The sequence below is a fragment of the Larus michahellis genome, chromosome 2, assembly GCF_964199755.1.
Source record: "Larus michahellis chromosome 2, bLarMic1.1, whole genome shotgun sequence".
In the NCBI taxonomy this organism is placed as follows: Eukaryota; Metazoa; Chordata; class Aves; order Charadriiformes; family Laridae; genus Larus; species Larus michahellis.
Genome location: NC_133897.1, coordinates 118,703,545 through 118,720,208, shown reverse-complemented (window position 1 = coordinate 118,720,208; position 16,664 = coordinate 118,703,545). Strand labels below are relative to the sequence as shown.

Genomic DNA, 16,664 nt, shown 5'->3' with positions numbered 1-16,664 from the left:
TTCACACAGCACTTTTTTACCCCAGACATCAATTAATCAACCCTTACCGCAATTCTGACAAGTAACTGTTACCTTCAATACACAGACAGGGAAGGATGTGCCCTGCAGCTCTAAAGAGCAAGCCTATGAATTATTTAGATGACTACGTACCTATCCTGATGCTTCACTTAGCTGGACATGACTGTCCGTTGGAAATTATAACACGTCTCTGATATTAAGAAAGACGTGTCCTATTACAGCCATTTACACCGTGTCACAGATGCCTCTTATTCATTGTAATTGCAGGTTATTTGTGATGACCTCAGGGATGCTTCTCTGGGACCTGAGACTAGGCTATCCCTTGAGCAACCACAGCAGTTGCTTAAACGGAGAAAGGGCAGTCAAATAGGATGCTAGTAGATGACTTCTAACATAGAAGGTATGTTAGAAGGTATGGGCAGCTGGAGACATGAGAGCACAGGGCTACACGACTTTATTGGAAGTGCCAGTGTTCCACTGGCCATGCGTGGGTGGAGAGCCCTGTCTCTAAGCTGCAGTGCCGACTCCTCCGTGCTGTGAAAGCCAACACAACGTACCTTGGAAGGAAAGAGGCTATTGTACAAATAAATATTAGACATGACCTGGAAAAACCCAACAGGAGGAGGATGGAGCAGGATGCCACTGCATCCATTCTTTTTTATGTACAAATTATTATGCTTCCCATCATCACAGTTACTTTAAGTGCTGGGTGGTGCTGCTGAATTAAATTTATGTCTGGTTTTTCACACCCATTTTAACAAAATGATTTAGAAAGTGAAAAAGGAACAAAAGTACTGCTGTGTCCAAACCACTGAGGTTAAGCATGATTGCAATGTTCAGGACAGACCTTATTTGCAGCATCTCTTGCCTGCTGAATCAGCTCTCTTATGCGATTTACGTTTTCAGAGATGTTGCTTATTGGCATCAGCTGTTGGTTGATACTCTCAATCTTGCTGAACAGATCTGGAAGTTTGTTTGTCAATTTTTTTACTGCAATGAAAGAAAAAAATAATCATTGATGATAGAAAGGGGGTGGAAAACAGATGCAAAAATAAGATATGACTACACAATTATCAGAAAAGCAGTCAGTAGGGTGACGACAGAACTGTTTCCATTAGTCCTGCAATATTAGGAAGCCCTCACTGAAACTAGCAGCTTATACAGAAGTTATTGTACTCCTGAAATTTGTGGCCAAAGGTATTTGTGGAAGCAGACAGAATCAGCACTTCTAAAACCATATTAGTTTAATTCAAACTGAAAGAGGGTAGATTTAGATTAGATATCAGGAAGAAATTCTTTACTGTGAGGGTGGTGAGGCACTGGAACAGGTTGCCCAGGGAAGTTGTGGACGCCCCATCCCTGGAAGTGTTCAAGGCCAGGCTGGATGGGGCTTTGAGCAGCCTGGTCTAGTGGGAGATGTCCCTGCCCAGGGCGGGGGAGTTGGAACTAGATGATCTTTAAGGTCCCTTCCAACCCAAACCATTCTGTGATTCTGTAATTCAGGTCCAGAAAAAAAACCTAAATAGAACAGACAGGGATGTGCTCTCTAACATTATTATCCAGCGACTGTGGATGCTAGGGGAAGATGAGGATAACGCACAGCAGACAGGGTCCAGGCTTATGTGCATTCCCAGAGTACCATCTCCTGCTGCCGCCGTTAGAGAGTAAACACTGGGGTAGGCAGACTGCTGGCCTGACCGAGTAGGGCATGTTTTGTGCCAGGGCTGCTAGTCGTCACAATTCATTAGTGAGCCTTACAGTATCTGGGCAGGTTGATTTCAGGAGAAAAGGAGATACTATGAGAATTTCAACTTTGATTAAAATAGGAAACAATTCTTCATCTCCTGTCATTGCAAAAAAAAAACAACAAACCAAACAAAAAAGCCTGAAAGTATTAGCAGACTGCAATCTTATGATGCAGAAGACAAATAAAAAGAAATCCAGACCTATTATTTTTCTAAATGTGACTTCTAAGCCGGTCTTGTAACTGCAGGGATGATTTACGACTCTGCAATAACATGCAGGGCTAGCTCTTGTATTTATCTTATTTAAAAGGTTTTCTCTCACTTGACTTTATCAGAAAAAGTTGCTGAAAAGATGAAAAACGACGCTGTTTGGGATTGCGATTGCCCCTTATTTTGTATTCAACACAGGCTCTATGCAACCCATTTCACTTAATTTCAGCTAACAGACATCTAGCTAACAGCCCAAGCTTATTCTCTAGTCAGTGTAGTAGAAAATCACAGAATCACAGAGTGGCTGGGGTTGGAAGGGACCTCTGGAGGTCATCTTGTCTAACTCCTGTGCACAAGCACGGCCACCTAGAACCAGCTGCCCAGAATTGTGCCTGGACAGCTTCTGAGTATCTCCAAGGATGGAGACTCCACAACCTCTCTGGACAACCTGTGCCAGTGCTCAGTCACTCTCGCAGTAAAAAAGTGTTTTCCTGATGTTCAGGTGGAACCTCCTGTGTTTCATGAAGCCTTTGCCACAAGGGCGCACTGCTGGGTCATGTTCAATTTGGTGCCCACCAGGACACCCAGGTCCTTTTCTGCAAAGCTGCTTTCCAGCTTGGCCACCCACCAGCATATACTGGTGCATGGGGTTGTTTCTCCCCAGGTGCAGGACTTCCCCTTGTTGAACTTCATGAGGTTCCTGTCAGCCCATTTCTGCAGCCTGTTGAGGTCCGCCTGGATGGCAGCATGACCTTCTGGTGTATCAGCCCCTCCTCCTCCCAGTTTTGTGTCATCAGCAAACTTGCTGAGGGTGCACTTTGCCCCATCATCCAGGTCATTAATGAAGATGTTAAACAGGATCGAACCCAGTACTGAACGCTGAGGTACCCTGCTAGTCACTGGCCTCCAAGTCTTTAGAGACCAGTCATGGTATCAGCTTTTAACACACACCACAGGATGGCCTGAATCACCTTCTGCAGTACCTGTCCCTTTCCACTGCAATAAAGGAAGCTCAGAATCCTAGCGTAGGCTAGGTGCCTAACTATTGGATGACTAAAATTTCTGCTGCAAAACTGTCCGTGTTCACCTAAAAGTGACTTGGCAGGACTCAGAGAGCACCTGCAATACCTGAATTGTTTGCCTCCATCAATGCTTTACTGAAGCCAGCACTCTGTGTGCTACCATAGGTACTCTTCATTTTTTCCACATCTACTTGAATTGGGAGCAGTTCATCCAATACATTAGTTGTGACATCCTCAGCACTTTTTACCATGTTCTTTGCATCGGTGATGATGCCGTCGATGTCATCTGAAACACACACAAATGCATGTGCAGATTCTTATACTAACAGATGAAAGAGGCAAAACAGAAATGATTAGTAAGTAACTAACCTCTGTTTATCCCATTGAGATTATTTTGAAGAGTGACGAGATCAATTTGCAGTGTATTCTTCTTCCCATCAGCGACATCAAGTCTTTTCTTTATGTCTTCAAGGGTTGGACCAATAGCTGCAAAACAGTGAATGCCCTGTATGAACTTTAAACAGAAACACCACCTCTCTGTTGGGCAGGTGGTGTGGCAGCACCAGTCTACACTCTTACACAGCTCATGTCACTGGTAAGCATTAAAAGAGTATTTGCACTGCAAAGCAAGCACAAGGCTAAGTATTTGCTGGACAGGAGTACCGTAAAGGCGTATAGCACAGGAGAGGTAGGAAATTCACTTTCTTGCCTTTTTGCCATTGGAAATAATGATCACAAGACGTCCCATTGTAATAGAACTAGCCTCTTCTAGTTAAGTATGTGCTGCAGAGCTTTGCTGAACTGTGAAAGTTCATGGTTCAGTGAAAGTTGGTCATGCTGTGCCAACATTGCTACTATCACTTTCTTAGTACCTTGCAATGTCTTTTCAGTCTTCTGTGCTTGATTCAAGAGTGTAGTGCTCTCGGTTTTTAACTTTGCAGCTTTTCCTGATAGGTCTTCTCTCTTCACAGTCTGGTAATAGAAGCACGGTACAGTAACACTGCTTTAATAATTATACTAAAATTTAAAGAGTAAAAGAGATAGCCCAATCCAGTTTAAAAAAACAACCATACAAGGGCAGAGATTTCATGTGAAGAACACCACCTTATATAACCATTATCAATATTAGTTGAAGCATAACACAACCTTGGTCTTCAGCAAACTTCTGACAGATTTTGGGGCATTCAGAAGAAATGACTAGCCCACAGCTGTGAGATACTACTCCTCTGCTGAAGAGCTTGTGGGTATTACTAGTGCAAAGTAAAAGAGAATACCTGAAATCACCTTCAGTGATTACCAGGCTTGCCTTATGCAGATCTCTCTATTTTGCACTGAAAGGAACAGTTAGCATTCATGTGGACAGACTCATCAGAAAGGGCATAACTAGCCTGTTCAGTGTTGAACCAAGACTAATGCATGAACAAGCAGAATAGCGGCTCGTGTAATGACCATAGACAAATAAGGCATGCGAACACACATGGGTCTTTTTTTGGTACCTCTCTGATAGTAAAAACAAAATACTTGGTTGTAACAAGTTTACTGTCATTTGGCCACTTACGGGTACTTACCGATAAAGCTGAGTCAGCTGCATTCCCAGCTTTGTTGGCTGCTTCCTCAGCCGCTTTGATGGCGTTAATAATATTGTCATAGGCAGTAGAAGCTTCCACAGCACAGCCTACCAACTCGTCCTTCCTGGCACTGTTCTTTATTCTGTGGGGAAAGGGTGAAAAATGCAGCCTTCTGCAAAGACTATGGACTTTGAGAAGTATTCTGAATCCATCTGAACTCAGTATTTTCTAATTAATGCCAATACAGAAAATGTTTTTTGGTTAGATCTGTAATTTCATTCTGCAAAAATATCAAACTTAGATGCAGACCAATATGAAAAGATTCTTCAGAAGATGGGATAAGTTCACATGCTTGGATAAGCACAACTGTGGGCCTTCAAAGCAGTCTTTAAATAATTAAGACCATGAGAATTCACTAAGGTACAAGGTCAATAAGCCACCTCCATCACGGCCCCCAGAATACATTTCAGTTCAGAGAACTGCAGCTTCCACATAATCTCTGGCTGCTCCAGCATCCTACAGGAGCAGCAGATGGAGCACAAGATGGAGGTACTACACGACCTTTTGGCTCTTCCCCAAGAACCATCGCAGCAGCTCTGGCATCAGAAACAACAGACAAAATCTCTTGTACTCACTCCACATGAACTATGCAACTGCCCAATATTAGCTGTAAGATTTATATTTGTAAGAACAGTATCTTCTTAATTGACAAAAATCATACTGAAAACTAATAAAATTTAAGGAATTTTTTTTTTCATCAAGAGTTTTCCAGCTGAATTAGGTATTTTGGAATTAAAATTTTTGAGAGTTTCTAGTTGGTGTAATGACAAAATGCAAACAATTTGCACAGGAAAAAAAATAATCAGGGTTTCACTTTTCTCATTTTGTTCTGGTGTACCATAGAGGGCCTCCAGAACCTCACTCAAAATTCCAAGGTAAAGTACAAGTAATGGAGAGAGAAACACTTGATTCATATCAAGTTTCTCATGGTTTTGCTTGTCTAGAAGATTCCTTGAAGGATGAGAAAACTATAGTAATTCTTTTCCTCACTAATAATAAATGGGCATGTCTGAAGACTCTGCCAAGACAATATTTTTTCCAATTATTTGTCCCAATTTGCTGACATCATAATGGTATCCCTGACTATGACTACAGGAAATAGCTCTACAAAAAGGATATTCTAAACATCTTCCCACTCTGTACGTGAGGATTTTCTCTTGTTAGTAAGAAGCTGATGAAGTGTTAATGCAGTAATATAAAGCCATATTATTGGAGTCCCCACTTCTGGGGAAAAATAAAATCAGGGAAAACACAGGAAGACCTGGTTTGTGGGGTAAAAAGAAAACATCCGTACATCATGAAGAAGCAGAAAAAGACAAACTGAATTTCTTTCTAACTTTGCAAATGGCCATTAAAGCAAGTAAAGTTACAGACAGAGCATTGCAACCATGGATGTTATGTACAAAAATTGCTCATTTACAGGAATAGCAACATACTCTTCCAGTTGTTTTGCCAAGTCTTGCAAAGATTTGGCATGTTCCTCAGCCCTCACCACCAACGGTTCTTTGCTTGCTGATAAGGAGTGATTTGTCAGCTTTTCATTCATATCCTTCCTTGCTCCATCCAGCTGAGCAGCCAGGCTTTCATATTCCTACGGGTTTATAAAGATGAAATTTTATTTGTGTTCATACATGTTTGATTTTGTCCTCGTCTCCTTCAGCGTTACATACACCTTGCACCTGAGGCGACCAACAGGAAACAAGTTCCCTTCCAACTTACACTATAGGTTACTGCAAACAACCGCTAGTCATTACGTTATGCTTCTAGACCCATTATGTAAAAACAAATCCTGCTGTACTGAATCAAACCAAAGGCCCTTCTAGCCCAGTCTCTGACAGTGGCTAAAAGCAATTGCCTAGAAAGAAATACAAGAATACACAATCATTTATGGTATTTCTCACAGATATTCTCCCAAATTCAGATATCTGCAGTTCAGTGTCTTCCTCAGATGCATCACAACCCTCAACAAGCTTCTCTTACAGAAACCTGTGCAGGCAGCCTCCTCTTGCACCCATCATCGGATATGAGATCCCTCCCTTTTTGGGAGGCTCAGATAAGCCTTGTGTCCTAGCCACCAAGCTACGCTACCCGTTACAGTGACAGCAAGATATTGGGGTTTTTCACCTTAACTTAAGAAGGTTAACTATACCTCTTTGCTCTTCTGCAATAATCCCAGTACACTGTTAGCTTGCGTCAGGGAAGATCGGGCAGAGCTCAGAATATCCAAGACACTGTTCTGTTGGACATTTGTCTCCTCAATCTGTTTCTGAGGAAAAAAAAAAGAGGTTGAAAAACATGTGATTGGGGTAAAAATGAGAGGCATGGAAAACCATAGCTTGCAACAGGATTTACCAAAGGTACTATCACTGTGTCAATCAGATGCCTATAGTGTTTAGGGACTGATGCTATCCTACTCATTAGAAGAGTGAGAAAACTCAGGAGTCTGCAGTACTAGAGCACATAGCTGGGCAGCTCAGTCGTTAGAACTCAAAGTAAAAACAGTACAGGTCAGCTGAGATGAACTGTCAGGACAGACCACCTAAGCGTCTGACTCTCAAACCTGGAAGCTTCAAACCTGAAAACTTTAAAAACAGCTCCTTGGTGACTACCCTGATCTTTTCTGTTCTCCCAAAGGCAGAAATAAAATGATTACACTATCCCTTCATTCGGGGAGGACATCAGAAAGGAGGTGTGAAACCTCCCCACCTCTTCCTCTTGAAAGCTCTGAGGGGAAAATGAATGAAGCTCCTTGCTCTAGAGCAGCCCTGTGACAATCCACAGCACAGCTCCAGGGTAATGGCACACCAGCTCTCTTCAGCTGGGTTTCCATCATTGTAACATGTCAAATCTCTCTCTCTACCAGAGAGGCGTATCAAGAGATTTATGACTTGTACAGATGCATCCATCTTTTAACACAACTGTGCATACTTATGTGGCACACCTATTGTACAGTCCATGCACATAAAGGTACAATTAAATATTGAAAGGGACAGTTGAATGTAGAAATTCTTTTGTTCAAACAGTGCTAGCAAACTGGATGGACACGAGTGTGCCAAAACAGTGATATATTTCAGCAAAACCACATTAATTTAATGGATCCTGCAGCACACCCTTATTTCTTGTACTATTCCCCAGTTCTAAAAATCAAGCACTGCTAAGGAATGACAGATGTTTCTTGTCACCTTTCTGTTGAGAACTCAGAAGTGGTTCTGTAGAATATTAATGCCAAATAATTTAACAGTATTGCACACGTTATTGCTCCCATCTTTTATGGCTGTTAAAGACAAATATCTGAAGGAACTTACTATGAAAACTACATCAGCATCAGGAATTTGATCTAGAATAGGAAAGAAAAAGGCTAGTGGCAGCTGAAAAGAAGGGTTAGGCAGAGAATCTCCTTCCCCTCTCTCATCAGAGCTATGTCTTGGTCACACTGTCCTGTCCACATAAAGAGGTGACAAGTGGGAACAGACTCTATTTATACCTGTCCATACATACATCAAAAGAGGGAAAGACACCTTGGAGAAAGTCTAAAGGATTAGTGCTATTTGGCTTTGCAAGGTCAAAAGCAGCAATCAAAAGCACTTCTCATCTCCTGAGGTTTAACTTTTTTCTCCCAAACCCTGACATTACCTTTATGTCTTCCAACAGAACTCCATTATCTCTGTTTAAGTTTTCAGCCTGCTTGATTTGTCCTGTCGCTTCATTCAGAGCTTCACGAAGGTCAGTGATTTTGGATTCATAGTCATTCAATGAATCTCTCACAATTTTAATAAGCCCATGATTTTCTTGGTGGTACTTTTGTAGTTCATTCTTAATACGTGTCAGTACTGCAGCATCAAGAACAGAAAGAAAAGTTTTGTTCAGAGAAGAAGGGAACCAGAACAAACTTCCTTCAAAAGGGCTTGACATTTAGGATCAGAAAGCTGTGGTTGTGTGAAATACTGAGTGTCCTTTGCAGCACTAATTTCAGTGTTACTATAGCAGAGATGCTATTCAGCATGTCACTGGATCAAATCAGCTCCCGAGTTTGCTGCTGCAGACACAGAGCAGAGATAAACATTTACTTGGCTATTTCTAATTTAAGTAAGGATGAAGATAATCTGCAATTAATGAATCATTTTCTTTTTTTTTTAATGGAACTAACACAACTTCATCTACAATGTAGACATCTACATCTGCGCTAGTCATCAAAGCTTCCTCTGTAATCAATGGAGACATACAGGCACATTTCATCTCAAAGAAATTAGAAATATAAACGAGGTCAAATGAATCATTCTTTAGAGTGCCCTGCCTACAAGATAGGATACAGAAGAATTACTCAGAGGAAGGTATCAAAGTCCAAAGGTAGGCGAAATTACTGTTACTCGTAAGGTCTTTCACATTTCTCAACTATGCCCCTGGTTAGAAGATAAGCCTGTGACTTTGCTGTTCTTGCTGTCTCTGATGTCCGGAATCGGGTTTCTGAATGTCCCAGTCAACCCATGCAGAGAACATAAAAGGGAGTACAACTAGTGCAACTAGAACTTCTGAACTTCCTTATCCTTGTATGATCTAGCCCTTGGGCTACTCCAGCAACTTCTTAAAATCTGTTGTTAAATTACATGTGTAATTCCTCTAAAACAGCTGCATGTGCCATAGCCTATATATTATCATACACCAAAGCACTGCATAAGTATATTATGAATGGCTACGTCTTTATTTTACTGAGATTCATTGAGTTATTAAAGAAGGATCTACTGGGTTTCTTCTCCAGCTCAACTCAGTTTCTTCCATAACAAACTAAAAACGCCTGTAAATCCCTTCCAGAACTACCACTTTCCTGTTGACTAACAACCGCTACAGATCCCAGGGATACGTTGCAAAATGCCCCTCCCTGCACTCCATCCCAAACAATCAATAATGCTTCAGATTTAGGGTTGATCTTTCTAGAGAGTAAGAAGTTGAGAGAACAAGCCCTTACGCAGCTGAGCTTCTGTTCGCTCCTTCTCCGCCTCTGCTTGAAGTTGGCCAAAGTTGCGGTTTCGCATCTCCGTCATCATGCGTTGAGCTTCGGCCAGTTCTTTGGCAGCATCTCCCAAGGGCAAGTTGTTGCCTTCTGCATTTGTACCAGCTATTTGTTCCAAGAGCACTGAAAAAAATTGTCTTCAAAGTGAGGATGCACTTAAGCCTATGCAAAAGACGCAAAGGACAGGGCTGGTCTCTTTTCTGGAAAAGGCATGCCTATTCCTGAATTCCTTAATGACGCAGATCCATTTTGTGTTAATTTCATTAAGTTGAAAAGTACGCTATGTCACACAGAGCTAGTAAGATGGCATCGGGCTTGAAATTTGTCCCAAATGATCAAGTTCACAGCAATAATTTTAAGCTTCTAACTTAAAAGAGCCTATGATAGCAACCCAGACTGAGGTCAGACTAAAGTCAGGATAGTCAATTTGTTGCTCTAAACGTCCCTGTGGTAAGGCTTCCCTGTCCCTATTCACTCCATAGGGAAAGCAAGCTCCTAAATTAACATTATATATTAGATTTCTAATAGGAAGAGTGAGTTGCACATCATTGTCTGAATTCTCATTTATGAAATCATTTTCTAGGAAAACCTCTCATGCTTAATTAAGAATATTGCAAATAAACTGAAAAGATTCCATAAAACAGAACATGTTATGGATTTAGAAACTATTTTTACCTTGTATATTGTTGACAACTATTTGTATTCGTGAAACCAAATCCTTTCCTTTCTGATGAGTTTGGCCAAAATTATTAAATAATATCTCAGCTGCTTTGTAGTTCATTTCAGCCTAGCAAGGGAAAAAACTGATTAGGTTGAAAATATCTGGATACAGTATGCTAATATGTAGGCAAGAGATGTGTATTTTTAAATTGATTTGATAAGTCACCTTTTCCTGGAGAGCATTTACATCATGATTTAGATTAATGAATTCTGTCTCCAACTCATCTACCTTTGAACCCTGGTTATGAACGACAGAACGGTAATTTTTCAATAAGACCTGAAAAGAAAGAAATAAAAAAATCCAATAAATCACCCACACACAGGAGACGAAAAGCAAAAATTCACTGGGTTACATCTTTACCCAAGGTAAATAAAAGCAGCATTCCTGCCATGAAGGCTGACCCACTGCTGCCTAAAACCTGGGCTTTTTTATCTGTGAGTATAACAACTGCTATTCCAACTAAAGAACATTTTTTTAGGATGAATTTGGGTATTGGCAATTGGAACGTTGGGGTTTTTCAGTAATGGAGAGACATGAATTGCTGGAAAAAGACAGAGCTATAGGGAAACCTCAGGGATATAGCTTTCAAGGTGAGCAAGCCCCAGAAAAAGCAGAGATACTGATCCTCTTTCAGAGCATGACATGGAAACAATAGCTGTCTTCTAACAGGTGAAGCCACGTGCTGTCAGCGTCTGGTATTTGAAATCAGAAGTTGGTGTATGTTTCCTTGCAAGCTGAGAAAAAGATGGCATGAGTTCCTAGGTTCAGCTCTTAACCGCTTCATCTGAAATCCACTTTTCTGTTTATGTGTGCCTACCTTTAAGTCCTTGATGCGTGTTTCCAGCCGCCTCATCTGCTCCAGTGTGTGGGTATTCGCATGGACGTTTTGCAGCTGAGACTTAATCAGCTGAAGCTCGTCACCTATTGTGCTCAGATCCTTCAGCAGTGTAATTACGCAGCTATCGCAAGCTGGAGGGAGCATGAGCAAAGGAAAACAATACATATTATTGATATTTGGTGCAGAGGGCATTTCGCCGAGCACATTAATAAATGAGATGGAATGGAAAGACTTTGACGCTTGTCAGCTGGTGTCACCTGAAGAGCAAAGGCAACAACAAAGCCCACAGTATTAAGGAGAGTGACCAAAGCTAGAAATAAGGAGGAGGCCCCATTTAAATCTGGCTAACTGACCATCTCTTTTATCATTTTTCCAAGTGTTTGTTTGAATATTTGCTTTTAAAAGATTAACTAAGGACACCTCCAGTCCTTTTTAAACTCTGCCACCCTTAAAAGAGTCATAAGGATGTATCCGAAGCAGCAGAAAGCAATCTAAGTGCAGTTCTATTTTATTACTTACGGTTGCAGTCTTCATTGGGATCTACGTCTTTTGGCTCGTTATTGAAACATTCTGAAATCACAAGACTGCCATTAGTAACCAAAGTTTTCTTATGGAAATACTGCTATTGCCTTTTTGCTCTCACTTTTCATGGTGGGCAGCCATTAAAACACAGTGCTGCCTTTTCATAAACCCATACCCACTGTGAATGAGCCGAAATACCCAGAAGGCTTGAACATGCCAAAACATTCAGCTCCCACTTATGCCTTGCTGAGATCAACACCTTTTTCATCCCTCAAAGGAAAGGGACTGTAACCTGCCCCAATATATGCTACTTGGGTAGCAGCAGGAGGATCTCTCACATCAAGTGTGCTGAAGGTATCACTAGAATTTGCCTAGAATAACACCACAGGGATGGGAGCTGAGACGATATTGTTAAAGCATTTTACCCAGGACATAGGTTCAAACCCCTTTATCCACTTTAGTATTCACGTTGAAACTACAGGTTCTGATTCCTCAAAGGATGTCTTAGAAGGAACTGAGAAATGTTTATAGCCTTCCTTCACACCTGTCACAGCTTGCACGATTAAGGGATTAATCAAGTTTGAGAAAAATCCACGGTGTATGCATGGAAGCAGACACGGCACGTAACCCAAGGCACGGAGGGTGGGCCACAGATACAGGTGGTATGCAACAAACATTGCCCTCAGACTTTCTAACAAGCTAGCACAAGTAACTGCCTGTTCAGTGTGTTGTTTTGTTGTGTTTGTTTGTTTTACAAACCCCTTTATAAGAAGCTTAACATTCTCCAGGTGCATGTGGGATTGTAACATCCTGGGATCCTAACTTCAGGAGGCAAGAGAGGAACTGGCTTCTACAAATGCCATCATGTAGGACAGGAATTTCCCCATCTTGATGTCCCTTTCACAGGCTTGGTCCTACTGCCAAATTCTCATCTCCTCCTGAAAATGAAAAGCGCTGTGCATGCCTTTGACTCCGAAGGAAAAGGATGCACTCAGGGCACAGGCTGCTGCTGTCAAGAGTCAACAACAGCTTGCAACTGTGAAAGGTTACAGTGATAAAATTGGACCTGGAACTTTAACAGCAGCATGCAACAGCCCGGAACAAACTGCCTAGCTGTGCCATTTCCTTTGGCACTTGCACATTAAGTCATCAGGAAGTTAAATGGTATTGGTAGCGAGCGCTGCTGCCAAAAGGAGACAAGTCACAAAGAATATATTTGTAAGAGAATGAAGGAAATTATTCTGAATTCAAATACCCATGCTGTTGTGCAGTTGTGTAATTCAGCTAACACCAGACACATTTCAGCTGTGAAGTACCAATTAAATAAAACTATTATTACAGCTTGTGCACAAACAACTTCAGCCAAGAAATGGTGAAATGAAAAAGTCTGGCCAAGTGCCGAACATCACGCACAAGAAACCTGCTAGAACATGCTGTGCTGATGATCACAGAGGGTTTTATTCCTAATGTGGAGAAAGAAATGGCTGATCAGAATATATAGTTGGAGACAAACTGAAAACAAACTGGCTTGTTGAATTTTGCCCTACGGATTAGTTTGTCCTAGCAAACTCTTGTTTCAAAAAGAAAGGAATGACAAAACATCAAACGCTGCTTGGATCTGTTCCACACAAGGTAGAAATATAATAAAGATGTATTACTTCAATGATGAAATATGAAATGAGAACTAGCTATTGAAAAATTGCATCAGCTGCCAAGAGCAGTTCACTTCACTTGCCATTTTTTTAATTTCTGTGACCAAGGAAAGGTAAGGTGATCCTCGGCAGTCATTTGAACGCAGTATGAATGCAGTGCAGTGGAATGAACAGCATGGAAATATTAGGAGTTATTAGTTTGACACTTCACTAACATCTGAGGAGGAAAAGCTGCCTACAGGGAAAGAAAAGCGTAATTTTATTGGGGAATGAAAATATGGGAGAATCAAGGTCCTTTTCAGGAGCAGTGGCCTATGTGTTTCTGAAAAGAAATGAGTATCCCAAGGGACTGAAGTGAATTGAGGTAAAGACAATCTGAGGAATGTAGGCTCGGGCCCTTTACTTCAGAATTATAATAGATAAAGCAAACATATCCCGGTGGCATAACATTCTTATAAGAGTTCACTAATTGTGCAGTACTTGTGTGACTGATACTGGGAAAACCACGAAAGTCTTAAATGGCAGAATGGTGTGCAGCAAGATTTATAAAACAGCCTCATGAGTCAGGCCCTAACTTCCCCTGTAAACGCAGTCAGCTTGGATACCTAAGATGGCGGCGCCTGATGCAGACTTTGAAGATGCCACTGAACTGTCCCAAATACATCTTAAAAAGGCACATTGAGACTGCTCTTTCCTTCAGTTCAATTATTATGCCTTTCCTTCAGTTCAATTGATCTAAGTACCTCCCTTCTCTGCTTCCCAGAGAGAAAACAACGCTCCCTTCCATGTTCATAGGCCCTCACGTACCTCCAGTTAGGCGGTCACAGCTAGCCAGCTGTCCATTATTATTACAATTACATTTCTGACAGTAGCCTCCATATTTTTGTGGATTTCCAAAATATCCTGGAGCACAGCTAGATAGAGAGATACAAAAAATTTTTATTAAATATTTGAAGCTACTTTTGTGAAATATACTTTCCCTTGAAAAACATCCCACAGTTATTCTCCTAAAGAAACTTTCAAGAACTTTTGATTTCATGTCTTGACAGACAAAAAGGGTATATTTTTGGTTTACAGTATCCTCTGCACTATGCTAAAAATATCTTTCCAAGCACTGCAGAATTTTTTTCTAAAAATAAAAGAACTCCCACAATGCTCGTATAGGAATAATTCACTTAATCTGAAAAAATACAATGCACACAGATCCATACATAAATAGAGAATTTGACAAGGCTTAATCCAGCAAACCACACCATTCCGGTCTGTGATCCCACCAGAAAACATATTAAGGAGGATCATACTGCAAGCACATGTCGAGATTTCAAACAATGACGGCACTGAATGACATTATCACCCTTCTGCTCGGTGGTGCCTTCTCTTGCCATGTGTCAGCAAAGCAGTCTCTGTGAGTGACCTCTAAATATTTTATAGGTAAAATATATTGTCCAGACTGGCTACCTAATATTCCTAGAAGTCCCTCTGTTGTAAGATCTATAGGGGTGGTAATGCGTGATCAAAGGGCCATGATGAGCAGCTGAGGTATGGCCAGGTCTGGAAGAGAAAATCTGTCTATAACCCACAGTTTAGATGTAACAGTCTTGAAGCATAAGACAATATGCTCCTGGAGGCACTGTCTTCAGGTGAGATATCATGACTTATGGGCCTCACGTTTCCAAACCAGAAAACACCACTCCATTACGCTTAAATCCTCCCTGGATTTGAAACTCAGTGAAATCGCTTCCTCTGCCTGCCTGAACATGCCATGATGTTCCTTTTGCACTTTGACAAACTGCTGCTATGTTCCAGCAAAAGAGATGGCTTCAGCCTTGCATTTGTACGCTGGAGCACATCAGAATGATTTGGGATGAAGGGAATGGTGGTAAACCTTAACCTGGTTGCTGTTGGGTAACTAAGAACACTGAAGCAATATCAGGTACATTGTAGGAAACAGGAAAATGTTTTAAACTCAAAAAGGAACGAAGGAAGTGGGAGTCATTGTTACCAGAAAGAGTGTGGGACAAGGCAAGGCACAGGGCGCACAGGCAAAGAGGCTGACACTTCTCTTTTTGGTAAAAACTGTGTAGTCACTGAATAGTCTGTGGAGAACTGTTTACATTTCTTTAGGGAGTGCTGGGTTTAAGTCTAGAATTCTACTCTAGCACCACACCATAGCAGCTGTTCATATAAATAGATTCTCTTTAAGCATGTGCATACGATGCATATGCATATGTCCATATATTATCCAATACAGACATACCTCCTTTTATGGTGTCTCTCAAAACCCTTGGTCTTGAGAAACAAGTCACTTACCGTTCACAACGAACTCCGGTATAGCCTTCTTTGCAGAGACACTGAATTTCTTCACCATTTGCCACACAGCCAGTTGCAAATCTTTGGGAAGAAGCAAAAATATTATTGTGAGCACATCATCAAATAGGTTTTACACTCTAGAGGCTAAGCTCAATTAAATGAATTTCAGATTAAAAAGCTTTTATACCACCAAATTACTTCTCAGCTAATTTAATTGCCTCTAGATAAATTGCTGTGACTAATTCTTTGAAGTTTCATGTTTTTCATCTAAATTCTTTCCTTAGACTAAAAAAATAATCATTTCCTGACCCTCTGGACTGAGTATAATTGTTCACTACCCAAAGGAATGCCTAAAATAAACTTTAATAATGATGATGCAAAATAAACCAAGTCTGGGTAGCTATTTTATCTTACTAGGCAAGAATCAATAGCCTGTGCTAGACAACATTTCCTCCTGTTTGGATAGCTTTTTTTTTTTCATTTCTATAGATGGAAACATAAGAGAATATTTTTATGTAACTAATATTGTTTGGTTGGGGTTTTTTTAAGCAAGGCAGAATAGAGTTGTGCACCATTTGGGGGAGCTCTAGAGCGTATCTGGTTAACACAATAAACATTTTCATCTGCTCTTTCTAGCAGACTCATCTAGATTCAAATTTCTCTGGGAGAAAAAAACATATTTTGGCTGATGTTTGAGAAGGAGAAGGCAGGAGGTGAAGCAGGAGTAGGCGATGTTTGTTATTTCCATTTTTTAATCTATGAACAGTGGGATAAAGCAAGTCTGTGTATCAAAGACAGATGTCTGCACTAAGAATTAACGTATAATTTGACTGGGTGGAAAATTGTCAACTCCAATAATGCCAGGTGGGGTGAATTTCCTATGTCAGGAATGGTATTTACCACCCTAATGTGCAGCTATGAAACTGCACAGGTTTATGGTCTCCCGAAGTATTTCAGCACTCTTAAAGCAAAAGATGACTAAAAATATGT

At 40.9% G+C, this 16,664-nt stretch overlaps 1 protein-coding gene across 3 annotated transcripts in view; it reads right to left on the bottom strand.

Annotated features, from left to right (window-relative positions):
• Positions 1 to 16,664, bottom strand: part of LAMA3 (laminin subunit alpha 3) — a 124,416-nt gene that overhangs the window by 16,732 nt on the left and 91,020 nt on the right. For all 3 annotated transcript variants that reach the window (XM_074576845.1, XM_074576846.1, XM_074576847.1), the window contains 15 exons: positions 15,675 to 15,755; positions 14,172 to 14,278; positions 11,710 to 11,760; positions 11,170 to 11,321; positions 10,518 to 10,628; positions 10,307 to 10,418; positions 9,587 to 9,754; positions 8,257 to 8,453; positions 6,773 to 6,889; positions 6,060 to 6,214; positions 4,564 to 4,705; positions 3,868 to 3,967; positions 3,365 to 3,481; positions 3,102 to 3,281; positions 866 to 1,008 (listed from right to left, as the gene is read on the bottom strand). In XM_074576845.1, the coding sequence (XP_074432946.1) occupies positions 866 to 1,008; positions 3,102 to 3,281; positions 3,365 to 3,481; positions 3,868 to 3,967; positions 4,564 to 4,705; positions 6,060 to 6,214; positions 6,773 to 6,889; positions 8,257 to 8,453; positions 9,587 to 9,754; positions 10,307 to 10,418; positions 10,518 to 10,628; positions 11,170 to 11,321; positions 11,710 to 11,760; positions 14,172 to 14,278; positions 15,675 to 15,755 (1,933 nt within the window). The remainder of the gene's footprint in view (positions 1 to 865; positions 1,009 to 3,101; positions 3,282 to 3,364; positions 3,482 to 3,867; positions 3,968 to 4,563; positions 4,706 to 6,059; positions 6,215 to 6,772; positions 6,890 to 8,256; positions 8,454 to 9,586; positions 9,755 to 10,306; positions 10,419 to 10,517; positions 10,629 to 11,169; positions 11,322 to 11,709; positions 11,761 to 14,171; positions 14,279 to 15,674; positions 15,756 to 16,664) is intronic.